Here is a 23862-nt window from a genome sequence, read left to right on the forward strand (position 1 = left end):
AGCAGTGACATTATGTCAGGTTATGTCTTCCTTTACCTCAACGATGACCTTAAATGTTAGGGTCACTAAATGTTTTATAAATGCTTCTATACATATGTAGTTTAAAAAAAAAAAAAAAAGATTTTGGACGCCTGGGTGGCTCAGTTGGTTAAACGACTGCCTTCAGCTCAGGTCATGATCCTGGAGTCCCAGGATCGAGTCCTGCATCGGGCTCCCTGCTCAGCGGGGAGTCTGCTTTTCCCTCTGGCCCTCCCCCTCTCATGTGCTCTCTCTCTCTCTCTCTCAAATAAATAAATAAAATCTTTAAAAAAAAAAAAGATTTTTATTTACTTATTTATTTGAAAGAGAGAGAGAGTACCCGAGCCAGGGGAAGAGCAGAGGGGGAGGGAGAAGGAGAAGCAGACTCTGCGCTGAGCACAGAGCCCAACATAGGGCTCGATCTCACCATCCTGAGATCATGACCTGAGCTGAAATCAAGAGTCGGATGCTTAACCAACTGAGCCACCCAGGCACCCCTATATATATGTGTGTTTATGGACTTACATATGTGTACATCCATACTAATAATAGTAGTGAAATTAACCAGCATTTCATAAAGTTATATGTGCCAGGCACTGTGTAGGTGCTTTGCAGCTCATTAACTCATTAAACAGCAAAACACTACAAAGAATTTTGGGTATTCTTGTTACCCTCATTTCATAGGTGAGGAAACTAAGGTATAGAGAGATTAACTAACTTGTCTAATAAATAGCAGAACTTAGATTGAAGCTTGGAAGTCTGATTCCAAAGCTTATGCTTTTAACTATGAAACTGTGGATCCTCCATGTATGGAGGTATTTGTGCATACAATGCACATTCATATGTATGAACACAGGGAGAATAAGAAACACAAGAGAGGAAGAACTGATTAGGTCTAAACCTTGATTGATGAACTTAATGGTTATCTAGGCTGGATTTTTCTTCACCTTTTTTTATGCTACAGGTCTTTTTGGCAATCTGATCAAGCTTATGGACCCCTTCTCAAAAAAATATTTTTAAGAGCTTAAATATGATATATAGGAATCCAAAGAAAAGCAGCCGTATTGAAATACAGATGTATATGGCAATATACCTATAATCATATTTTATTAAAACATTAAATAGCAAGGTCTAATGGAAGACCTAACAGCTATGATAATTTCAAAATAGCAATGAGTATAGGGGCACCTGGGTGACTCAGTCCATCAAGGGCTGGCTCTTGATTTCAACTCATTTCATGATCTCAGTGTCCTGGGATCGAGCCCTGAGTTGCGCTCTGTGCTAGCTGGGGAGTCTGCTTATGGATTCTCTCTCTCCTCTCCCTCTGCCCTCCCCCTGCTCGTGCCCTCTCTCTCTCTCTAAAAAAAATATTAAAAAAAAAAGGCAATGAGTATAAATGCTATTTTAAGATGCCAACAACAACTATAATGAGATAAAATGTAAAAATATTTTGTAAAATCTCAAGTGACCTCAAAATGTAATATGTCCCTTGTTATTATTATAATTCTCATTTTATATGTCAGGACACCGAGACTCACAAGTTAAGAAATTCAGTTGCAGTAAACGCACAGCTGAGACTCAAACCAATTTATTTGATTTTGAATCCCATGCTCTTTCCATTGTTCTCACGTTGCCTTTATAACAACAAGCAAATCGTTTTTGTGGTTTTTTTAAACAGGATTTTTTTTTTTAGGATTTTATTTATTTATTTATATTTTTTTTGACAGAGAGATAGAGAGCACAAGTAGGCAGAGAGGCAGGCAGAGGGAGAGGGAGACGCAGGCTCCCCGCTGAGCAGAGAGCCTGACATGGGACTCGATCCCAGGACCCTGGGATCATGACCTGAGCCGAAGGCAGACACTTAACTGACTGAGCCACCCAGGCGCCCCTAAGCAAATTGTTTTTAAATGACCACAGACGCCTTCCCAAGATTGTGACAATACAAAAGGTGTGACGTAAGAAGTGGGTGAAAGCAGACGAAATGCATCTCTGATGCCACACACAGGTAACATTTGAGAACAAACAAAGGAGAGGTTAGTAAAGAAGGCTAGATTGGCTCGTGGTGCAGTAGCTCGCGTGTGGACTGGCGCAGCTTTCACCGGAAGGGACAGTCATGTCTTCTAACTGCTAAGTTGGAGCTCTGGTTTCTGCACATACTAGCCCATTAACCATACAGACCCTTCTGCTTCAGCCAGCCTTAAAATAACTGCACGCATTGGGCAGTGGCTTTCCCGTCATGGCTCCAGCTCAGCTCTCGGAGCTGTGTTTGGGCTGGGCACATGCAGAACACCAGCCCCTGTTAAGCAAGCACCAACTGGTCATGGATTAGAGGCTATCTCCACAGTTGCCAGAATAATTAAAACAACACAGCACACTAGCCAGCTGCTTTCTCTATTAGCTGCTCCTGACAGGAATTCAAATTCAAGTGCACTGCCGTCCCGTGAGATTCGTTTACATCCCAAGCCCTACGTTTGTACAATGTGTTGCAGTTCCCAAATGCTTCCAAACAGGAAATCATTTCACTTGAAAGTCAAAATCAGCTGTTGTGCAGACCAGAATGGTATTGGCTAAATGTTATAATTGAGGGAACTAAGGAAGGGGGTAGGAAAGGTAAGTAAAGGCCTCTCTCAGTTACTCTCTTTTAGCCAAGAAGCTCAGAACCTGATAGGATTCCCCTGACTCAGAAACTAGCCATAAAGCCACTATCCCCCGAAAGCAACTCAAAACAGGACCCAAATGAGGCTGAATGCCGCTTTCTCATCATAAATAGAGGAGACATGCTTTCAGGATCCTCAAATACACAAATTCTGCCATATAGGCAAGGCTAACATATTGGATGGTGGTGACAGAACCCAATTAAATCTTCTCTGTCGGGAAGTGTAATACTAGTCACCCAAAAACAAGTGTTTCAGGGATTGAAGAGAAGGCTAGAATTCCCTGCACCTTACAGAAGACTTGGGAAAAGCATAGCAATTGGCCTAAAGTTCTGTATCCTAGGAGGTGCAGTTACTATTAACCCCATGGTGCTGACTTCACTTTGGCCCTAAGAAGCCTAATCAGATAGGATTATCCCGGTATGTGACGATTGCCTCCCATTTCTCAACATTTGTTCTTGTGACCACAGATCCTAAATCTTCTCCCTCACTAAAGTTTTCAATGAGTAATTAAATATGAATCACCATCATCTTGCTAATCCTAGGTCCTACTGTCTTTGCTCAACACGGGCAGACAAAATGCCAGTAGAGAGTGTGCTTTCATCATGAAAGACAACTAGAGACTGGCCTTATTACTGCATAGTCTCTGCAAGTGTCATTTTGACTCCAGAAGGGCTCACATGATAAAAGGAACATGCTCTACCTGTAATATGTTTTAGTTTTATTAATGAGTTCGGGCTTAAATGAGTCCTTATCTATAAATGCAGTGACAGAATCTCTAGAGTCTTCTGGATTAGACATTAGAGGCCCTTGTGGAGGGAATAATAGCTAGCACTGTTTTACCGCTCAGAAGACTTGTGCACCGGGGCTTCTATTATCAGATATGTTGAATCAAATGCAGAACTTGCCTCCCTCTTCAAAACAAGACTCTGAAAAAGAATACCTGCCCTCCAGGAGTTACACACAAATTGTCAGGCTCTTTCAGATTTCAAGAGCAATGACCTTTCTTGATTTATTACCAGAATACGTGGGAACATGGATCAGCAAAGCGAGTTATCTAAGAAACTATAAAGTACTTCTGGGTCCTATCACACCCAAGATTTAAATATATATTCAGATATTTAGAGCTAGCACAGTAGCTTAATTTCAGGCACAAAACAACTCAGAGAGAAATGCAGCACCTTCTTTTTCTTCCCCTAGCATTTATATTTCCCTTTAAAAATATTTCATTTGATCAGTTTTCCTCCTGCATTAGCAGAGTTTATGCCAAAGCACCTTAAAAGTGACTGGCTTCCCTCATTTTCAACTTGTATATTACCCTCAACTTATATATGAATACCTGATCATTGTCTGTGATGAAAGTAGCAAATTTTTTTCACTTAGAGTGCATGGTAGGAGGTATTTTTTTTTAAAGATTTTATTTATTTATTTGAGAGAGAGAGAGAGCATGAGAGTGGGGAGGGTCAGAGGGAGAAGCAGGGAGCCCAATGCAGGACTCGATCCTGGGACTCCAGGATCATGACCTGAGCCGAAGGCTGTTGCTTAACCAACTGAGCCATTTTTTGTTGTTTTTAAGTAACTTTATTGAAGTGTAATACAGTAAATACAGTAAACTTAATCCTTGGTAGTGTACAGTTATTTAATTTTAACAAATACGTAGTCATGTGATCACCACTATCAAGATACAGGCAAGTTCCATCACGCCCCAAAATTTCCCTGTGTCCCTTTATAATCCGGCCCTCCCCACATCCCAGCCCCTGATAGCCACTGGTCTGTTTTCTCTCCCTATAGTTTTACCTTTTCCAGAATGTGCTGTAAATGAATACCATATGTATCCTTTGAAACAGAATTCTTTCACTTAGCATAAGTGCATTTGAGATTTTTCCTTGCTAAGTAGATCAGTAGTTCATTCCTTTTTATTACTGAGCAGTATTCTACTGTATGGATGACTACAGTTCTTTTGTCATTTTCCACTAGGACAATGGGGATATTTCCAGTTTTTAGCAATTATGAATGAGGCTTCCATTTATTTTGAGATAAGTTTGAGATAATCCAAATACAAGTTTTTATGTGAATCTAAGCTTTCTTGCTTTTGTTTTTTCTGAGTAAACACGTAGGAAAGAGATTATTTGGCCATGTAGTATGTTTATATTTAATTTAATAAGAAACTGACAGTTTTCTGTAGTGACTGTGCCATTTTGAATTACTACCAGTGATGTCGGAGAGTTCTAGTTGTTCTGTATCCTCACCAGCATTTGCTATTGTCAGGTTTGTTTTCAGTTTTGGTTTTGTTTTAGCCATTCCAACAGATACGTAATGGCATCATATTACAGTTTGAATTTGCATTTCCCTCTGTATTAATGATATTGGGCATCTTTTCATATGCTTATTTGGTGAAATGTTTATTCAAAACTTTTGCCCATCTTTTAATTTCATTATCTGTCTTTTTATTACTTGTAAGAATTCTTTTTGGGGGGCTGTTGAGTTTTATAAGTTCTTTATATATTTTGGATACTAACCCTTTATAAGATATGTCATTTACAAATATCTTCTCCCATTTGGGGGTTGCCTTTTAGTTTTGTTGATTTATTCTTGGTGAAAGACCTTATCAGATACGTGTTTTGCAAATACTTTCTCCCAATTTGTGGCTTGTCTTTTTATTTTCTTAACAGTTCTTTCAAACAGAATTTTTAATGTGGGTGCAATCCAATTTATCAATTTTTAAAATGGATTGTTCTTTGGTATCATGTCTAAGAAATCTTGGTCTAACCCAAGGTCACAGAGATTGTCACTTTTCTTTGCTTCTAAAAGGTTTATATAGTTATAGAGGTGTTACATTTAAGATTATGATTAATTTTGAGATAATTTTTATATGTGATGAAAAGTATAGGTTGAGAGTTTCTTGTTTGTTCATTTTTTGGTTTTGGATATGAATTCCAGTTTTTGCAGTATCATCTGTTTAAGACTATCCATTGATTTGCCTTTGCACCTTTGTCAAAAATCAATTGATCATATCCTTTTATAGGTCTATTTCAGTACTCTCAATTCTATCCTATTCATCTATGTCTCTCTCTTTCTCTCTCTCTCTCGGCTATTTAAGTTTGAATTTATGGGCATAAAATTGTTTATAATCCCGTATTTTCCATTTAATGACTTCAGGCTCCATAGTGTTGTCCCTGCTTTCATTTCTGATATTGGAAATTTCTGTCTGCTCTGTTTTTAATGATCACTCTGATCAGAGATTTATCAATTTCATTGATATTTTCTAAGAACCAACTTTTAGCTTCATTGATTTTTCTCTAGTGTTTTCTAATTTTAATTTCATTGATCTCTGCTCTTATCTTTGTTATGTACTTCCTCTGCTTGTTTTGGATTAAATTTGGTCTTATTTTAGTGTCCTCAGGTAGAAGGATAGATCATTGATTTGAAGCTGTTGTTCTACTGTAATGCAAGTACTCATGCTGTATATTTCCTTCCAAGCCCCCTCATGTGTAGAGTAGGAACCTTACAACACTACTATTATTTTCATTCATTTAATTATGTTTTTTAATTTCCCTTGAGGTTTTCTCTGTAACTCGTGGATTATCTATGTGGTGTTTAATTCCTACATATTCAGTGATTTCCCATTATCTTTCTGTTATTGATTTCTAGTTTAATTACATTATTGTCAGAGAATATACTTTGTATAACTTCATTTTTTTAAATCTGTTAATGCTTGTTTTATGACCAGGGTCTCTTTTGGTGAATGGTCCCATCAGTGTTTTAAAAGATTACATATCTGGCTGTTATTGAGTGACATGATCAATAAATATCAGTTATATCCTGCTGCTTTATAGTGGTATTCCGTTCTTTTCTATCCTTGCTGCTTTTCATTTTAGCAGTTCAAGCACTTACTAAGAGGAGTATTGAGGTTACCAATTATAATTGTAAATTTTTCAAATGTTTCATACAATTCTGTCAGTTTTTGCTACATGTATTTTGAAGCTCCATGATTTAGTACATACACATTTAGGATTGTTATGTATTCTTGGTGAATTGATCCCTTTATCATTATGTAATGTTTCTGTTTGTCCTGGTAGTTGTCTTTGCTCTGAAGTCTATTTTATAAGATATTAATATCTGATGTTAATCAGCTTTCTTTTAATTCGTGTTTACATAGTATATCTGTGCTCATTCTTTTACTTTTAACCTACTTGTTATATTTCAAGTGAGTTTCTTATAAATAGCATGTAGTTGGATCTTTTTTTTATCCATCTCTTTTTTTATTGGTGTGTTTTTTATCATTTACCTTTAATGTAATTATTAATGTTAAGATTTAAGATTTCCAGCTTACTATGTGTTTACTGTTCCCTCTGTTTTTCATTCCTGTTTTTTTCTCTTTCCTGTCTTCTCTGAATTTCTTGAATGTTTTTAGTATTCCATTTTAAATTATATGTAGTGGGGCTATTTGTAACAGCTCTATTGAGATTCCATATATCCATACCATACAATTCACCAATTTAAAGTACAATTCAGTGGGTTTCGTATATTCACAGAGTTGTAGAAACATCACCACAATTAATTTTATTTTTTTTTATTTTTATTTTTTTAAGATTTTTATTTATTTATTTGATAGAGAGAGACACAGCGAGAGAGGGAACACAAGCAGGGGGAGTGGGAGAGGGAGAAGCAGGCTTCCCGCGGAGCAGGGAGCCTGGTGGGGGGCTTGATCCCAGGACCCGGGGATCATGACCTGAGCTGAAGGCAGAAGCTTAATGACTGAGCCACCCAGGTGCCCCCACAATTAATTTTAGAACAATTACCCCTCCCCAGAAGAAATCCTATCCCCTTTAGCTATGACCCCTTTAACACCTCCCCTTCTCCCCAGTCCTAGGCAAGCACTGGATATAGAATTCTTGGTTGACAGTTCATCCCCACCCTTACCCCCCAACACTTGAAAAATGTTGTGTCATTGCCTTCTGGACTCCATAGTTTCTCATGAGAAATACACTGTTATTTGAATTGTTTTTCATCTATAGATAATGTGTTTTTTCTTTCTGGCTGCTGTCATGATTTTTTTCTTCTTCTTTAGTTTTCAGGAATTTGATTATGATTGATGTACCATAGGTTTCTAGAGGTTTATTCTGTTTTGAGTTTTGCTCAGCTTTTTAAATCTGTAGGTCTGTGTCTTTCACCATATTTGCACTCTTTCCAGCCGTTATTCCTTCACATATGTTTTTAGCCCTTCATTCTTTTTCTTCTCTTTCTGGAACCTGATGACATGAATGGTAGGTCCTTTGTTATTGTCCCAGAGAGCCCTGAGATTCTGTGGATTCTTTTTGTTTCTGTGTTTTCTATCAGCTGTTCAGATTGAATAATATTTATTGGTCTATCATCAAGTTCAATGATTCTTTCCTCTGTCATCTCCATTCAGTGAGGCTTTTATTTTAGTTATGTTATTTGCTTGCTTATTTATTAAATGCTTATTATTCTGAAATTTTCATTTGGTTCATCTTTATATTCTATCTTTCTTTGCTGTGACTTTGTATTTTCCGTTTGTTTCAAGAATGTTCATAATTGCTTTTTGGAGCACTTTTATTATAGTTGCTTTAAAATCCTTGTCAGATAGGGGCACCTGGGTGGCTCAGTTAGTTGAGCATCTGCCTTTGGCTCGGGTCATGATCTTGAAGTACTGGGATCGAGCCCCGCATTGGGCTCCCTGCTCAGTGGGGAGTCTGCTTCTCCCTCTCCCTCTGCTCCCCCCTACCACCACTTGTGCTCTCTCTCAAATAAATAAAATCTTTTAAAATAAATAAAATAAAATCCTTGTCAGATAATTCTTACATCTTTATCATCACAGTATTGGTGTCTGTTGATCATTTTTTCTGGTTTAAGTTAATGTTTTTCTGGTTCTTGGTTTGTCTAATAATTTTGGATTGTATCTTGGACATTATGTGTATTATGTTATGAGACTCTGGATCCTATTTAAATCTTCTATTTAATAGACTGCCAATCTGTTTAGGCTTAGAATGAACTTTCTGTTCCAGTTTTGTGGACTGTGGTTCTAATGTGAAGTTATTTTTCACAGCTCTTCTGGTCTGCCCTACTTATGTGCTACCCAAGCTAATTTAGAACCTGGGCAATATTCCACCCATAGTTCAATTCTTGAAACTTTTGCTACTTTGATTCTGGTTAGTTTCCACAAGGGTTTTTCAGAGTTGTTTATGACTTCATGCACCAATTTAAAGAATTGCTTCCTCCTCTCCATAATCCTCCCTGCTTCTCTAGTCAGGAAGGGGTAAGATACTACTTCATTGCTATCCTTTGCTTAATTCAGGACATGATGGTTTATAGGGCTCCTCCCCACAGTCTCTGCTGTGCCCAGTGGGGAGGTAAAGAGGTGCAGTTTCTTTCATTGTATGTGCTTTGAGTAGAGCCAAGTATAAGCGCTCCAAGGGCTACCCTCTTCCCAGTCTTTTGACTGGAGAGAGCAGGCTTCCTGGGGAATTTTGTATCTGCTCTTTGGTGTTTCTGGTTTTGGGCTACTTTAACCCCCAGACTGTATTTAGGAGGAAAAAAAAAATAAGAAAAGAAAGACAGACTGACAGGGAACTCACCATCAGGTTGTTCTGAGTCCCATAGTCCCTAGACAGTTTGCCTTCTTTTCTCCACCTTTCATGTATTTTGCCTGGGGTTTTTAGTTGTAATTAGCAGGAGAATCAGGGTAGTATGCATTTGCTCTATATTGTCAAAAATGGGAAGCCAATCATGATTCAGTTTTGTATCTCTCATAAAAACATACCACAATGCTTAGCGTTTAATCTATAAAAGAAAGGAGTGAGTGAGGAAAATTAGTAGGTCCATATCTCACAATATTAATTCAGCATAACATATAGTAGTTAAGAATATGGCCTTGGGGACCTGGATGGCTCAGATGGTTAAACGTCTGCCTTCGGGTCAGGTCATGATCTCTAGGTCCTGGATCGAGTCCCACGTCAGGCTCCTGGCTCAGTGGGGTGTCTGCTTTTCCCTCTCCCTCTGCCTCTGCCTCTCACCCTGCTCATGCTCTCTCTCTGTATCTCTCTGTCTCAAATGAATAAATAAAATCTTTAAAAAAAAAAAAAAGAATGTGGCCTTTAGAATCAATTATCAGTTTGAATTTTAGCTCCACCTACTTTCAGTGTAGTATAAACAGGTTACTTAACTGAGTCTCAGTTTCCTATAATATGGGGATGGTAATATCTATTTCATAGGGTAAGTAAAAGTGGCATATATTTCATGATTTAACAAAGAGCTTGCTAATAAAGTTAGTAAATGTAGCTCCTAGTTATATTAGTAATAACAACAGCAATTATCAAATATCACTATCTGTTTCTTACACTCATAGGAAACTCAGCCCTTAAAGACAAAGAAGATCAATTTGGGAGGACACCACTTATGTATTGTGTGTTGGCTGACAGACTGGATTGTGCAGATGCTCTTCTGAAGGCAGGAGCAGATGTTAATAAAACTGACCACAGCCAGAGAACAGCCCTCCATCTTGCAGCTCAAAAGGTGAGAAGTTAAATTACTTTGAAGTTAAACCTTTGTGAGGTATTTATAAGTTGATTAATGGAACTGTACAATTGACAGATGATAAAGAAATCGCAAGTATGTGACTTTTAGTTTCATGTGCTTTCTCTAAAAACAGTCTAAACTGCAGAGAATAAAATATAGATAATCATCAGTGGCTCCATTCATTTGTCCAAGTTCCTTGAGCAATGGAATTCATTTTATGATCTAAGGTTAAGTAAAGGAAAAAGAATCAAAATTGTATGTATAATATGATTAAACTCTATTACAAATCAGTTTATGCATAGGGGAAAAGCAAAGCCCAGAAAGAAAAACACTAAGATATATATATATTTTAAAGATTTCATTCATTTATTTGAGAGAGAGCGAGAGAAAGCACAGAGGGAGAGAGGGAGAAGCGGACTCCCCACTGAGCAGAGAGCCCTACATGAGGCTCGATCCCAGGACCAGCCAAAGGCAGATGCTTAACTGACTGAGGCACCCAGGCACCCCAACACTAAGATAGTAATAGTGGTTGTGTTTTAATATTGGTAGTGTGTATGAATTTTGGTACTTTTTACTGTTTAAAAATTTTCCCCTGACAAGTATTAATTACTTTTACAACAAAAACTTGCAGTCTCTCGCAGTGCCTGGGTGGCTCAGTCATTAAGCGTCTGCCTTCGGCTCAGGTCATGATCCCAGAGTTCTGGGATCAAGCCCCGCATCGGGCTCCCTGCTCGGCGGGAAGCCTGCTTCTCCCTCTCCCACTCCCCCTGCTTGTGTTCCCTCTCTCACTGTGTCTCTCTCTGTCAAATAAATAAATAAAATCTTTTTAAAAAACCCCAAAACTTGCAGTCTCTCTTAAAGTATGGGCTTTAAGAAGCATAAAAGAAATTTATTTTCTAAATGTATTTCAACTTTTTAAAAATCTGAAACTATATTGCCAGTAAAAAGGATTTCAGGTTTTTTAAAGGCATTGTTAAGAGCTGAGATTTTTAAGATAAATATATCAAAAAATTAAAATGGGAGACTTCTAAATTTATTGAAAGACTTATTTATCTGAAAATGATTTTTCCCTCCATAAAATTATGGTGTATAAAATATATTTCCAGTGCCTGATATTTTCCTTTTTATTACTTTAGACATATATTTTTGGAATAAAAAGCAATAAAAATTAGTTAGATCCAGCAGAAACTATTAGAGTTATTTCCCATTAAAAAATGTGAACCAGATATAGCTGATTAATTGAGGGGTTAGAAAAACACCTCTTTCCATTAGTTGAATACATAAAAAGAGACTGACATTAAGATATACTATTGAATATGTTAGTTACATGCTGTGATCAGTTAGGTCTGTCAGGTTATTCCCAAAGTTATTGCTCTTGAATTTGCTTTTCAATATAGTAATTTTTAAAAAATCTCCCTCATTTTCAATTTCGGTTTTAACTACTGCCCAGGTATTTATAACCTTTCACCTAGGCTTATCAGCTGTTAAAATTATTCACTCAGGAAGGGTAACTCTATTTAACTTGTTATCATAAAAAAGTAAACATTTCAGATTGGAAATAGCCTCAGTATTATGAATTTGATACACTTTAGATTTTTCATTGTGGTTCATTTAGGTTTAAAACCCAACTTGAAAAAAATGTAGGTTGGAGGACCCTAACTTCACATCAAGTGGGTCATGTGAAAAAACTGGGGGTTTGAGTTGATGAGCCTCCAGTATGTCATCTCTGTAGAGGTATAATGTGACCAAAAAGGTGAGAGAAGGGGTCAGTTATAAGTCTGTTCACAAGATGCAGTGCATTGTTTTCTTTTGCTTTTTGTTTCTCCTTTATTTTTTTAAATTGTGATTTTCTACAGCATCAAAGAATAAATAGAACTATGATTTACATGTGACAATTTACATAGCAGATTTCATAAATAACACGTTTCATGGTCTTTTGACTCTCTGCTAATTACGCATTTCCCCCTTTCTCTGTGTTGTGGATTGTTTTTACATATTTGCCAAAAGCGGTAATGTATCTTTAGCTATACTAGCCCTAGTAGAATTTCCAAAACAAGAGTGGTAATAAATCATTAGTACTCTACTCTGTCCAGATCAAAACTGGGTATCGTGTTTGATTTTGGGCTTTATGCAAAAGCACCATTATTTTAAAAATCAGAGATAGTATAGATCCAACAGGAGTAAGATTGTGAAGAGTCTAGAAATCATTCTCAAAGAGTAGTTGGAGATATGTCCCAGGTCTATAGTAACCCTGCCTCTGAGCAGACAAAAACACAAATTCTCTTTAGAGAAAACATCTTCACCCTAAACTTCCAGGATTCCCCCATATTACATAGACCAAACAAGATCTCACAGTGAAAGATCCCCAAATATTTGAGGAAGCGATCTACCATGAATGAGAGCCAGCAGAAACAATAAACAAATTTATTCCCTCAGAAACCTTCAATATTGGCATCATTAGAAACACAATGTAAAATAACGATTGAATGGTTAAAGATAGAAAAGAATGGGGGGGGCGCCTGGGTGTCTCAGTGGGTTGAGCATCCGACTCTTGATTTTGGCTCAGGTCATGATCTCAGGGTTGTGGGATCGAACCCAGCATCAGGCTCCACACTGGGCATGGAGTTCACTTGGGATTCTTTCTCTTTCCCTCTGTTCCTCCTCCCACCCCTGGCACTTGCCCGTGCACTCTCTCTCGAAAGAAAAGACAAGAAAAGAAAAGAAAGGAAAGGAAGAAAAATGAGCATTCAACAAAAGACTTTCATGACGAGGCATCAGTTCTGGCTGTAACCACTTATTTTAGAATAACTCACCCGCCAAAAACATTTATAAAGACTGAACAAAATATATATACATTGTTTGAAGGCATTGAGAATGGTCAGCATAAGCTGGATCTAAGAAATTACAATCATTCAGAGAAGAGAAGCATGGGAAATGAGGACCACATTTATCTGGCTGTATCCTTTAAGACATTTTCCAAAGTGGAATGCAAAAGAATACAACCCTAGCAGGCTGAGAAACCACAGGAAGAGTCTGGTGTTAGCAGTAGCTGGAACGTGGAAGGGCAAAATCCTGGAGAGAAGGGAACTACAGAGAAGGAACCCAAAAATCTGGGTACAAATTCCTTGCAAATCATTAGTAGATTCGTAAACTGTGCTTGGTGCCGGGCGAGGCTCAAAGAAACCCAGCAGTAAACAACAGCTGGGTTTCTCAGCTAAGCAGAGATTGTTTTAAAATTGTCCTATATTTTCTTTCCAATGTAAGTCTTTAATAAATAACAAGTTGATTTTTGTGTAGGGGTCCATTAGTTATTTTATATTTTAAGTCATATGAATAATTTTCCCAGGGCAACCTAGCTCATTAATTTTTAGCTATTTTAGTGCTGCGCTGTGTGCCAGTACCAGGCTTTTGGACTATGTACTTCCTATGGTTTTTTGTTTTGTTTTGTCTTTAATTATGGTTTTTAAATAAAGTGTCCCAATACAAGGGAGCTATTTAGGAAATTTGAAAATAAAAGTTACACCATCAAAGTACTTTAGGGAGATGAATATGGCAACTAAAGCTCTTTTAGAAGAGGAAGAGAGAGGAGATCTTTAGAAAGCTATTACAGTTCAGGTCAATAGAGAGGAGGAGTTCGATCCAAGAGATATATTGTAGAGGTAGAACAGTTCATTCATTAAATAGTTGCCAAATGTCTACTATGTAGTCATGATTATACACCTAGAGGAAATATTAAAAAATGAATCACATATGTCTGCTGTAAAAAAGTACTCTCCATGCTGATCCCTATTAAATTTCCATTTGTCTTTGTTTAGTGAACCTCTCCGATACATCGCATATCAAATATTCTTTTCAAGTATTGTCTATCCCACTTAATTCTGTTATCTGTGAACTCAGAAGTGTGCTATTTGTGTAATCATCAATATTCATATGTATGTGCATGAATGCATTCATTCAACATATGTTCATACTGTTACTATGTAACAGGTGCTGTGCTAGGGCCTTGGAATACAAAGATGAAAGACATGATCCCTGCTCTTAAGTTGCTTACAAAGATCATGGATAAAGATATAAAGTGATAATTAAAGCTGGCCTGTCTCCCTTATATATCTGAGTGTTTTATAAAATATCAACAGCCATGCCATGTAAATAGTCATTTATTACTACGACCTGAAGGTCAGCCATTCCCATATGTTATTTATTATGTTTTTGCTTTTTTGTGATAGTGAACTAATTATGTTATTTTTCATTAGGTTTATTTGTAGGAAAAACTCTTGTTCCCATAGCATTTTGTTCATGTCTCCATTAGAAGCCCATTACCTTGTATTGTAATTATTGCTTGTCTCTTTCCCACTAAACTGGATCTCCAGGCAAGAGCCTTGTTTTATTTATTTTTGAATCTCCTAGAACCTAACACGGTGTCTGACATGTCTTGGTTGAATGAATGAATACACTTTGGGTTACTTATATAGAAAGTCATTATTAATACAAATGCTAGACATTTTGTTTATTAGAAACATTTATCCAGTTTCAAAATACATATATAGGAAAAACTTACTAAACCGTGCTGATTGGCTTAGTTATTTTGACACGTCTTCACTACTCTGGAAACAAATTGCTATTAGTCCAAGCAGCTAAGAAAATGGTACCCACAAGAATAAAATTAATCCCAATATACTGAACATCTGTACCTAATGTGTTTTTCATTTGTACCTTCAGTTTAATCCAAGAAAGCAATCAGTCATACCTTTTCTGGGTTTCTCACAAAAGATATCTAATTGTTAGAAATGTTTTCCTCCAGGGAATCTACTATTTCTCTGACTTCCACAGATGCATTTCTTTGTTAACAAGGATAAAAAAGCCTTAGCAACCTTACTAAATGTTAATAGTTATGCATTTTTAATCTTCCAGGAGGTTATTAATTTGGCTTCAAGAAGATTAAGGCTACCCACTTTGAAAAATTATATCATGTTAAACACAAAAACTAAAGAAGCTTCAGACTGTGGTTGTGTTGTGGTTTTTTTTTTTAATTCACCACAGAATTCTCAAGTCATCTATGAAAACTGAATATTAATTTTAATATTCATTTTCAAGATATATTATTTCCATGTTAATGACTTATAAAAATTAAAGGAGAAGAGTAGAATATCTCTAAAACTTTTCGGGAAAACTTTAATACCAGGTGACAGTATAAGGATATTGGATTCCCTTATTTTATACACACTCACACTTATACACGAACACACCAAACAATCCACCTCCCAGTCCCCTGGAAGTCTATATTCCTGTGTATACACATATATGTACATACACATACATATATATACTTATATTTAACTCCCTCCCTACCACTGTTAATCTATATTCCACCCAACTAATGCTATTTGAAGGCAGAGGCTATGTCTTATTTATTAGTTCCAGTCTTAGCACAACTCTGCCATTTAAAAAAGACTCAGTTCATGTTTGTTTAATAAATACATGAATGAAGGAATGAATCAATCAATAAATTTGAACATCAGATAGATTTATTATGAATGGTATGATCTTCAAAACTGTTGAAGTGTAAATTAGTTGTTATATTTATTCCTCCTTTTCATTATCCATCCCACTCCCTTATAATTTTGCTAGCAGTATTTTACAAGACTCCGTGAGCTTAATTTCCCATCAGATATCACCCTTCTATGCCTCAGTTTCTTCATCTATAAAATGGAATAATACACTTCTCCCTGTCTGCTTTTTAGGAATGATGTTTCCTTAGATACAAAGCATTTTGCTTGGTAGAGAAATATGCTTCCTAAGACTGTAGGTTGTCAATATTATTGCTATTCATCATACTGCAGTATAGGTATAAACTTCAAACTACTCTTTTTTTTTTTTAAAGATTTTATTTATTTATTTGACAGAGAGAGAGATAGCGAGAGCAGGAACACAAGCAGGGGGAGTGGGAGAGGGAGAAGCAGGCTTCCTGCCGAGCAGGGAGCCCGATGTGGGACCCGATCCCAGGACCCTGGGATCATGACCTGAGCCAAAGGCAGACGCTTAACGACTGAGCCACCCAGGTGCCCCAAACTACTCTTTAGGAATCAGTAGATGTCACAGATAAAAAAGCCCTTCAGGACAGTCTAGTCCAATTTGTTACTGGATGAAGAAATTGAGCCAATTCTCCTTTCAGTTCTCTTTCTTGGTAAATTACTCATTACTCTTTTTGCCTTTGCCTAAACCTGAATATTTTTTGTCTTATTTTTTAAATTAATTATTTTTTTAAGTTTTTACTTAAATTCCAGTATAGTTAAGGTACAGTGTAATATTAGTTTCAGGTGTATAATTTAGTGATTCAACACTTATGTACAACACCTGGTGCTCCTCAGGACAAGTGCCCTCCTTAATCCCCATCACCTATTTCACCCATCCCTCCACCTACCTCCCCTCTGGTGACCATCAGTTTATTCTCTATAGTTGTTAAGAGTTTGTTTCTTGGTTTGCCTCTCTCTCTCTTCCCCCCCGCTTTGCTCATTTTTTTGTTTGTTAAATTCCACATATGAGTGAAATCATATAGTATTTGTCTTTCTCTGACTTGTTTCACTTAGCATTATACTCTCTAGGTCCATCCATGTTGTTGCAAATGGCAAGATTTCATTCTTTTTTAGAGCTGAGTAATATTCCTGTGTGTGTGTTTGTATACCCCATCTTTATCCATTCATCGGTCATTAGACATTTGGGCTGTTTCCATTGTTTAGCTATTGTAGATAATGCTGTTATAAACATTGGGGTGCCAAAAGACACATGAAAAGATGCTCAACATCACTCATCGTCAGGGAAATGCAAATCAAAACTACAATGAGATATCACCTCACACTTGTGAGAATGGCTAAAATCAACAACACAAGAAACAACAGGTGTTGGCGAGGATGCAGAGAAAGGGGAACCCTCATGCACTGTTAGTGGGAATGCAAACTGGTGCAGCCACTCTGGAAAACAGTATTGCTTTTCCTCAAAAAGTTAAAAATAGGGGCGCCTGGGTGGCTCAGTCGGTTAAATGGCTGCCTTAGGCTCAGGTCATGATCCCAGGGTCCTGGGATCGAGCCCCGCATTGGGCTCCCTACTCAGCGGGGAGCCTGCTTCTCCCTCTCCTGCTTCCCCTGCTCGCTCTCTCTCTCTGTCAAATAAATAAATAAAATCTTAAAAAAAAAAAAAGTTAAAAATAGAACTACCCTATGACCCAGCAACTGCAGTACCAGGTATTTACCCAAAGAATACAGAATACTAATTCAAAGGGATACATGCACCCCGATGTTTAAATTAATTATTTTAAAATTATAGGTAAAAATAGAGAATTATCATAAAAAATACGCAGGTACATAATACCCAGAAGAGAGAAAACTGAATATTTTTTAATTTTTCTTCCAGATTTTCTTAAATGAAATAAAACAGTATAGATGCACTTGAAGTTTTCTATTTATCCTCCCAAATCCCATTCCCCTCTTTTGCTGCCTTCTCAGTCTATCTTAATTTTGGTGGTTTCAATTCCCAGGCATAGTTTTCTACCTTTACTTTATATGGATATAACCATAAACAATAGTATTTCACATTTTTAAAATCTTTATATAAATGGTGTTATATTTGTGTCATTCCCCAACTTACTTTTTTAAATTATGTTTTTGAGATTTCTTGCTTTTGAGGTATATGTTGAAACGTGTAGCTCTGTTCACAAAAGATTATATACAGATGCTCAAAAGACACATGAAAGTGTGTTCAACCTCATACTAATTAGATAAATGCAAATTAAAAGCCACAGTGAGATACTATACAACCATCTGAATGTCTAGAATGAAAAAGTCTGATAATACCAATTGATGGTGAGGATATGGAACAACTGGAATATTTTTAGTGAGAATACAAATTGATTAATCTACTCTAGAAAGCAGTTTGACTCTAACAAAGCTGAACACACACACACACACATACACACAGAATCACCACAATTCACACTTCAATCCCAGTAATACCTAAGAGAAATAAGTGCCTCATTCTACCAAGAGGCATGTATGAGAATGTACATGATAGCTTTATTTATAATAGCAAACATTCTTAGTAGCACAAATCACTCAAATGCATATTAATAGGCAAATGGGTAAATAAACTATGATGTATTCCTACAATGGGACACTATACAATAAAAAATAATGAACTACTAATACATTGCAGCACATGAATAATTTCGTAGACATCATGCTGAGTGAAGGAAGTCAGCTATTAAAAAAAAAGAAGTCAGCTATTTATACAGATTTTAAGAACAGGCAAAACTATATGGTGATTCAAATCAGATTCTTGGTTACCCAATATATAGATACTAACTAAAAAGGGGCATAAAGGAAGCTTTCAGGGGTGCTGGAAATGATCTATATCTTGATCTGTATGTTGATTACATAAAAAGCAGTCTATATACTTAAGATTTATCTACTTTATTATATATATGAATATATTATGCCTCAATTTAAAAATTATTTTTAAAAAATGGTAAAATTCCAGAACTTGATGAGTATTATTTGTAGGTAGAATAAGGAAGAATGGAATCAAGAATAGTTCCTGGGGGCGCCTGGCTGGCTCAGTCGTTAAGCGTCTGCCTTCTGCTCAGGTCATGAACCCAGGGTCCTGGGATTGAGCCCCGCATTGGGCTCTCTGCTCCGCGGGAAGCCTGCTTCTCCCTCTCCCACTCCCCCTGCTTATGTTCCCTCTCTGCTGTGTCTCTCTCTGTCAATAAATAAATAAATAAAATCTTTTTAGAAAAAAAGAATAGTTCCTGACCTAGGCTTTGAAGCATTTTGGTCACATTTCCCCAGTGTTAGCTTCAGGAGCTCTAGGAAAGCCCTATAAACTAGAGCATGCATCAAAATCACCTGGAGGTGTTTAGTAGGTACTTTTGGGCTTCTCTGTGGCTGTATTCACGCATTAGTTCATTTTAAAATAATTTAATAAGTGCCCGCTCCACCACAAACTATTTAGCCAGTAAATATGTGAAGAGTAAACAAATGAGGTTTTGGCCATTGATATGCTCCTAAAAGAAGGCACCAAAAGATAACAGTGATGCCCACATTACTTAGAAATGTAGGAAAGTCTGAGTGTATGAGACCCTTATGTTCTGGAATGTTAATGATCTCTCAAGAAATCTCTGGACTGAGGCGAGTTATGTTAGACACTCTTACAGTTTGCCCCATTTGACTTCAACCCTAGCTAGGCTGCCTTTTCCAGGCAGGCAGAAAGTCCCAGGCTAAAGAATCTTTGCTTCAGTATATTCCAACTTCTGAGGTTTCCAAATAAGCTTCAAGTTTGTCCTCTGAGTATTTAGAAATTATCTCTAAACCTGTCCTCTGGTTTTCCAGTTTAGAAACTGGTTTCTTCCTTCCTTCCTTCCTTCCTTCCTTCCTTCCTTCCTTCCTTCCTTCCTTCCTTCCTTCCTTCCTTCCCTCCCTCCTTCCTTCTTTCCTTCCTTCCTTCTTTCCTTCCTTCCTTCCTTCCTTCCTTTCTTTCTTTTTTTAAATAGGCTCCGTGCCCAACATGGAGGCCAACTTGGGGCTTGAACTCATGACCCTGAGATCAAGACCTGATCTGAGATCAAGAGTCAGACACTTAACCAACTGAGCTACCCAGATGTCCCTAGAAACTAGTTTCAGATATTTAGGATTATATATTATATAATATTATATATTCAAGAGCATTCCGACCAAATCCAGAGTTGGTCTGCTTTTAAACAAATCTGAGAATTGAAACCAAAACCTATCTGTCCTTTAATACTTTCATGATAGTTAATGTATGTCTACTTGCGTGGATGAAATTTGTAATGACAAGGAAGAACATGTTAACAAACCTTGATTGAAATCACTACTTTGAATTTTTCTAACATAATTCCAGTTAAAAAAAAAAACATTCATTTAGTTCCATAGCAGCTTTATAGCAGTCAGAACAGTTAAATATTATCTATTCTGTATAAATAAACTGAGGTATAGTTTAACTGAATTCTTCTAGGTCACTTTGATACTTACAGAGTCAGGAATTACCTTGCTTTTCTGATTCCCAGCTCAGTGCTCCTAATAATGCTCCACTGAAAGAAAACTTAAGTACTTTTTGGAGGCTTACTTTCTCAGTCTTACAATTCTTCTGGCCTAGTGTCATTCCCAGATCCAGTTTCCCAGGCAAACCCCCAAAGAAGTACTTAAGGGTTTCCTTCTCATGGGCCAGATTCAGAATTAAACTCAGAACTTCCACTTCTTCTTTTTTTTTTTAAAGAGAGGGAGGGGGTAGTGGGAGAAGGAGAGGGACAGAGAGAATCCTAAACAGGCTGCACACCGGGCATGGAGCCTAATGTGGGGCTTGATCTCACGACTCTGAGATCATGACCTGAGCTGAAATCAAGAGTTGGACGCTTAACTGACTGAGGCCCCCTCCCCCCCACCCCACCAGGTGCCTCCAGAGCTTCCACTTTTAAGTGCAGTATTTTACCTTAATGTTATGACACCTCTCAAACACAGCAGAGTAGCCTTACAGATTGTATTTTAAAATCCATGTGGCTCACCGAATTTTGTTTTGAACATGTTCCTGTTTCCTATAACCATGGTCATTTTCTAATCATCTTTATCTCTTCACTGACCCCCAGTTTTACTAAGTCATGAAAATACAAGCATCTGCTTTCTATGAATAGATTAGAGATTCCCCACAAGCCTAGATTCCCATGGAAACCAATCAAAAACTAAAAGGAAAAGAAAGAGTATATATTGAATTTCCCTGAGACCTACAGCTTGTTTTTCATTAGACTCATGCTGATTTCTTTTAAACTCTGGGCACAGGGCCAGTGAATATTTTTACAGCTGATAAAAAGGAACTTCAGATCCATTTACTTTTCATTTAAACTTTTAAAAATTAATTTTGTGTCTAACATCAATTCCAAAGGAAATCTGAGCATTAATTTGATAATTGCCTCCTTATGCCATAGGATTGTATTTGTTCATATAATTTTCTCTTATTGTTTTTTTACCTACTTATATTTTACTGTTCAAAAGAGAATGAGAGGGAATCAGGGTGTCTATTATTCTTACAGTATGAATATTGTCAGCCCCTAGGCACAGCATTTTCCCTATGACCAATCATAGGGCTCTTTATACCTCCTTTGACTGTTAAGCTTTTACAAAGCCCAAATAATCATTTACTAATATAATAACAGAAATATAATCAAAATGCCAAAGTAAGGGGGGTCCAGAAAGCCAGGGAGGAGGTGACTGGGGAGAGCAGGGTGTAAATTTAAATAAGGTAATCAAAATAATTTTCATTAAGATAGTGACATTTGAAACAAGACTTGAAGGAGGTGAGGAAGTTAGCCATGTGAATGGCTGAGAGAACTTTCTTTTGTTCCTGACAGAAGGGACAGTTAGAACAAAGGCCTCAAAATGGCAGCATACCTGGAATATATGAGGAATAACAATGGAGCTAGGGCTAGCATGGTTCTAATGAGTGAGCCAAGGGAAGCAGTAGGTAATGAGGACGTGGCAGAAATGGTAGTCAGATCCTATAGGGCCTTTTGGCCATTTTCAGGAATATGTTTTTGCTGTGAATGAAATGAGCAGGCATTGGAGGGTTTGGGGGAAAGGAGTGACATGATCTGACATATATATTAATAAAATAATCATCCTAGCCCAGCGAAAAAATTTTTCTGCAGGTTTATTATTATCTATGTCTTTATTCCTTCTTCATATATGCTCTCAAGTCTCCTTCCCATCCTGATCCCTTTCACCATATATGCATATATATAGTTGCCTAAATCCCTCACCTAGAATAGAATACAATGCCAGTCTGATGAGCACAGAGTACACCATGATTTTCCTCATTATCATTTTGGCAACCAAATGCAGTTGATTCCTATTGAAAATTTTTCAAATAAAACTTCTAATTTTGGGATGCCTGGGTGACTCAGTCGGTTAAGCATCTGCCTTCAGCTCAGGTCATGATCCTAGAGTCCTGGAAGCAGGCTCCCTGCTCAGCAGGGGTCTGCCTCTCCCTCTCCCTCTGCCTCTCCCCCCACTTGTATTCTCTCTCTCACTTGCTCACCCTCTTTCTCTCAAATAAATATATAAAATCTTAAAAAAAAAAAAACCTTCTAATTTCGCTTTATGCTTACTACTGCTTAAACTAATCCTATATTCATATCATGGTTTTGGACCCAAATGTAGCATCTTACTATATCCATATTTACTCATTTATTTGAACTTGCCAGACGTACTTAGGTAGAGTTTACCATTCCTTTCCTTGTTCCTCCAGTACCTTGTATATTGAACCACTGTTATATCACCTATCCCACCGAAAGATATTTAGTTGTTTATGCATTTTATTTCCCCACCAACAATGAACATCTAAATATCAGCAAGAGTGTGATAGTCATATTTTTTATTTCCAGTGCCTAGTACTTAACAAATAATTAATACTTGGTGAATGGAATTGGGTTCATCATACAACCTTTGGAGGTCCTCTTGATTCTTGAGTCTGTCATTCAGTATAGTTGTCATCTCTCCCCCATATGAGTCACCAGAAGTCTCATCCTAATCTTTGATATCAAAATAGATCCTGCCTACAGAAAAGCTTAATCATTGAAACACTACTACTAAAATTAACTTCATCAATTTAAAAGTTTGTTGTATTCTTTCCTTATACTTGTCTAAACTGTGTCATCAGTAGTAATTAGGCCCCTTGAAAAATTTTGTTTACTCTATCAGAATCCACTTGTTCACCACTCCAATTCTGGTGAGTAATTCATTCATTCATTTACCAAATACATTTTTAGTATTTAATCTATATCATGTTGCACTATCATCTTGAAATATTAAAATCAACTTTTGTCTAAATATTTAAAGTCTTTCAGATTCTGAATCATCATAAAGTTAACATTTCAACAACAAAACTACTCATTTTCAAGAAACTTATTGAGTATATTCTGTTTATCTCAAACAGTTTTAGATTTCAGAAGACATGGTTTATATCCCTTTAAATTTTTTATTCAAATCCTTTTGGTCTCTTTGTCATTCATCAAACTGATTCTTTGCAAACCATTTGTTAGGAATTTGAGCTAAAATATGAATTTGAAGTAATGGCTCTAAACTTCTAACCATGTACGTAACTGGTCATGTCAATGTTGTGCAGATTGTGAACTAATACAATCTATGCGAGTTTGTGTATGTGTATCTACATGCGCACACAGGTGCAGACTTTACATTGTTATTTAATTGAATGGTAATGTGTGTACATATTACAAAGCATTTACTATATCATGAAGGTTTACAGTACATAATCTAAGAGCAGGGCAAACCTTCTATCTATAAATCAAAATGTAGAAGGGATAGGAAAGGATTAATAAATGTGCTTGCTACATAGAAATAAGAAAGACTTTTACTTGCAAAAAACATCATAAACAAAGAAAAAGAAGAAAGACAAACTGGGAACAATATTTGCAAGTTATGTCACTAACAGAGGGTTAATAGCCCTAAGACATAAAACGGAGAAGAAAAAGACCAATGATTCTATAAAAAATGAGCCAGAGATATGAATAGATAGTTCACAAGAAAGGGAATGTGAGTGGCCCTTAAATACGTGGAAATACGCTCAACATTGTTCA

The 23862-nt window shown here is 36.8% G+C and overlaps 1 protein-coding gene across 2 annotated transcripts in view; it reads left to right on the forward strand.

Moving 5' to 3' along the window:
• INVS (inversin) overlaps nucleotides 1–23862 on the forward strand; it is a 160955-nt gene that overhangs the window by 15427 nt on the left and 121666 nt on the right. For both annotated transcript variants that reach the window (XM_064580114.1, XM_064580113.1), the window contains exon 3: nucleotides 10039–10205. In XM_064580114.1, the coding sequence (XP_064436184.1) occupies nucleotides 10039–10205 (167 nt within the window). The remainder of the gene's footprint in view (nucleotides 1–10038; nucleotides 10206–23862) is intronic.

Source organism: Mirounga angustirostris, unplaced genomic scaffold, assembly GCF_029215605.1.
Source record: "Mirounga angustirostris isolate CCGP_5_RB_7025 unplaced genomic scaffold, mMirAng1.0.hap1 SCAF_15, whole genome shotgun sequence".
NCBI classification, from domain to species: domain Eukaryota; kingdom Metazoa; phylum Chordata; class Mammalia; order Carnivora; family Phocidae; genus Mirounga; species Mirounga angustirostris.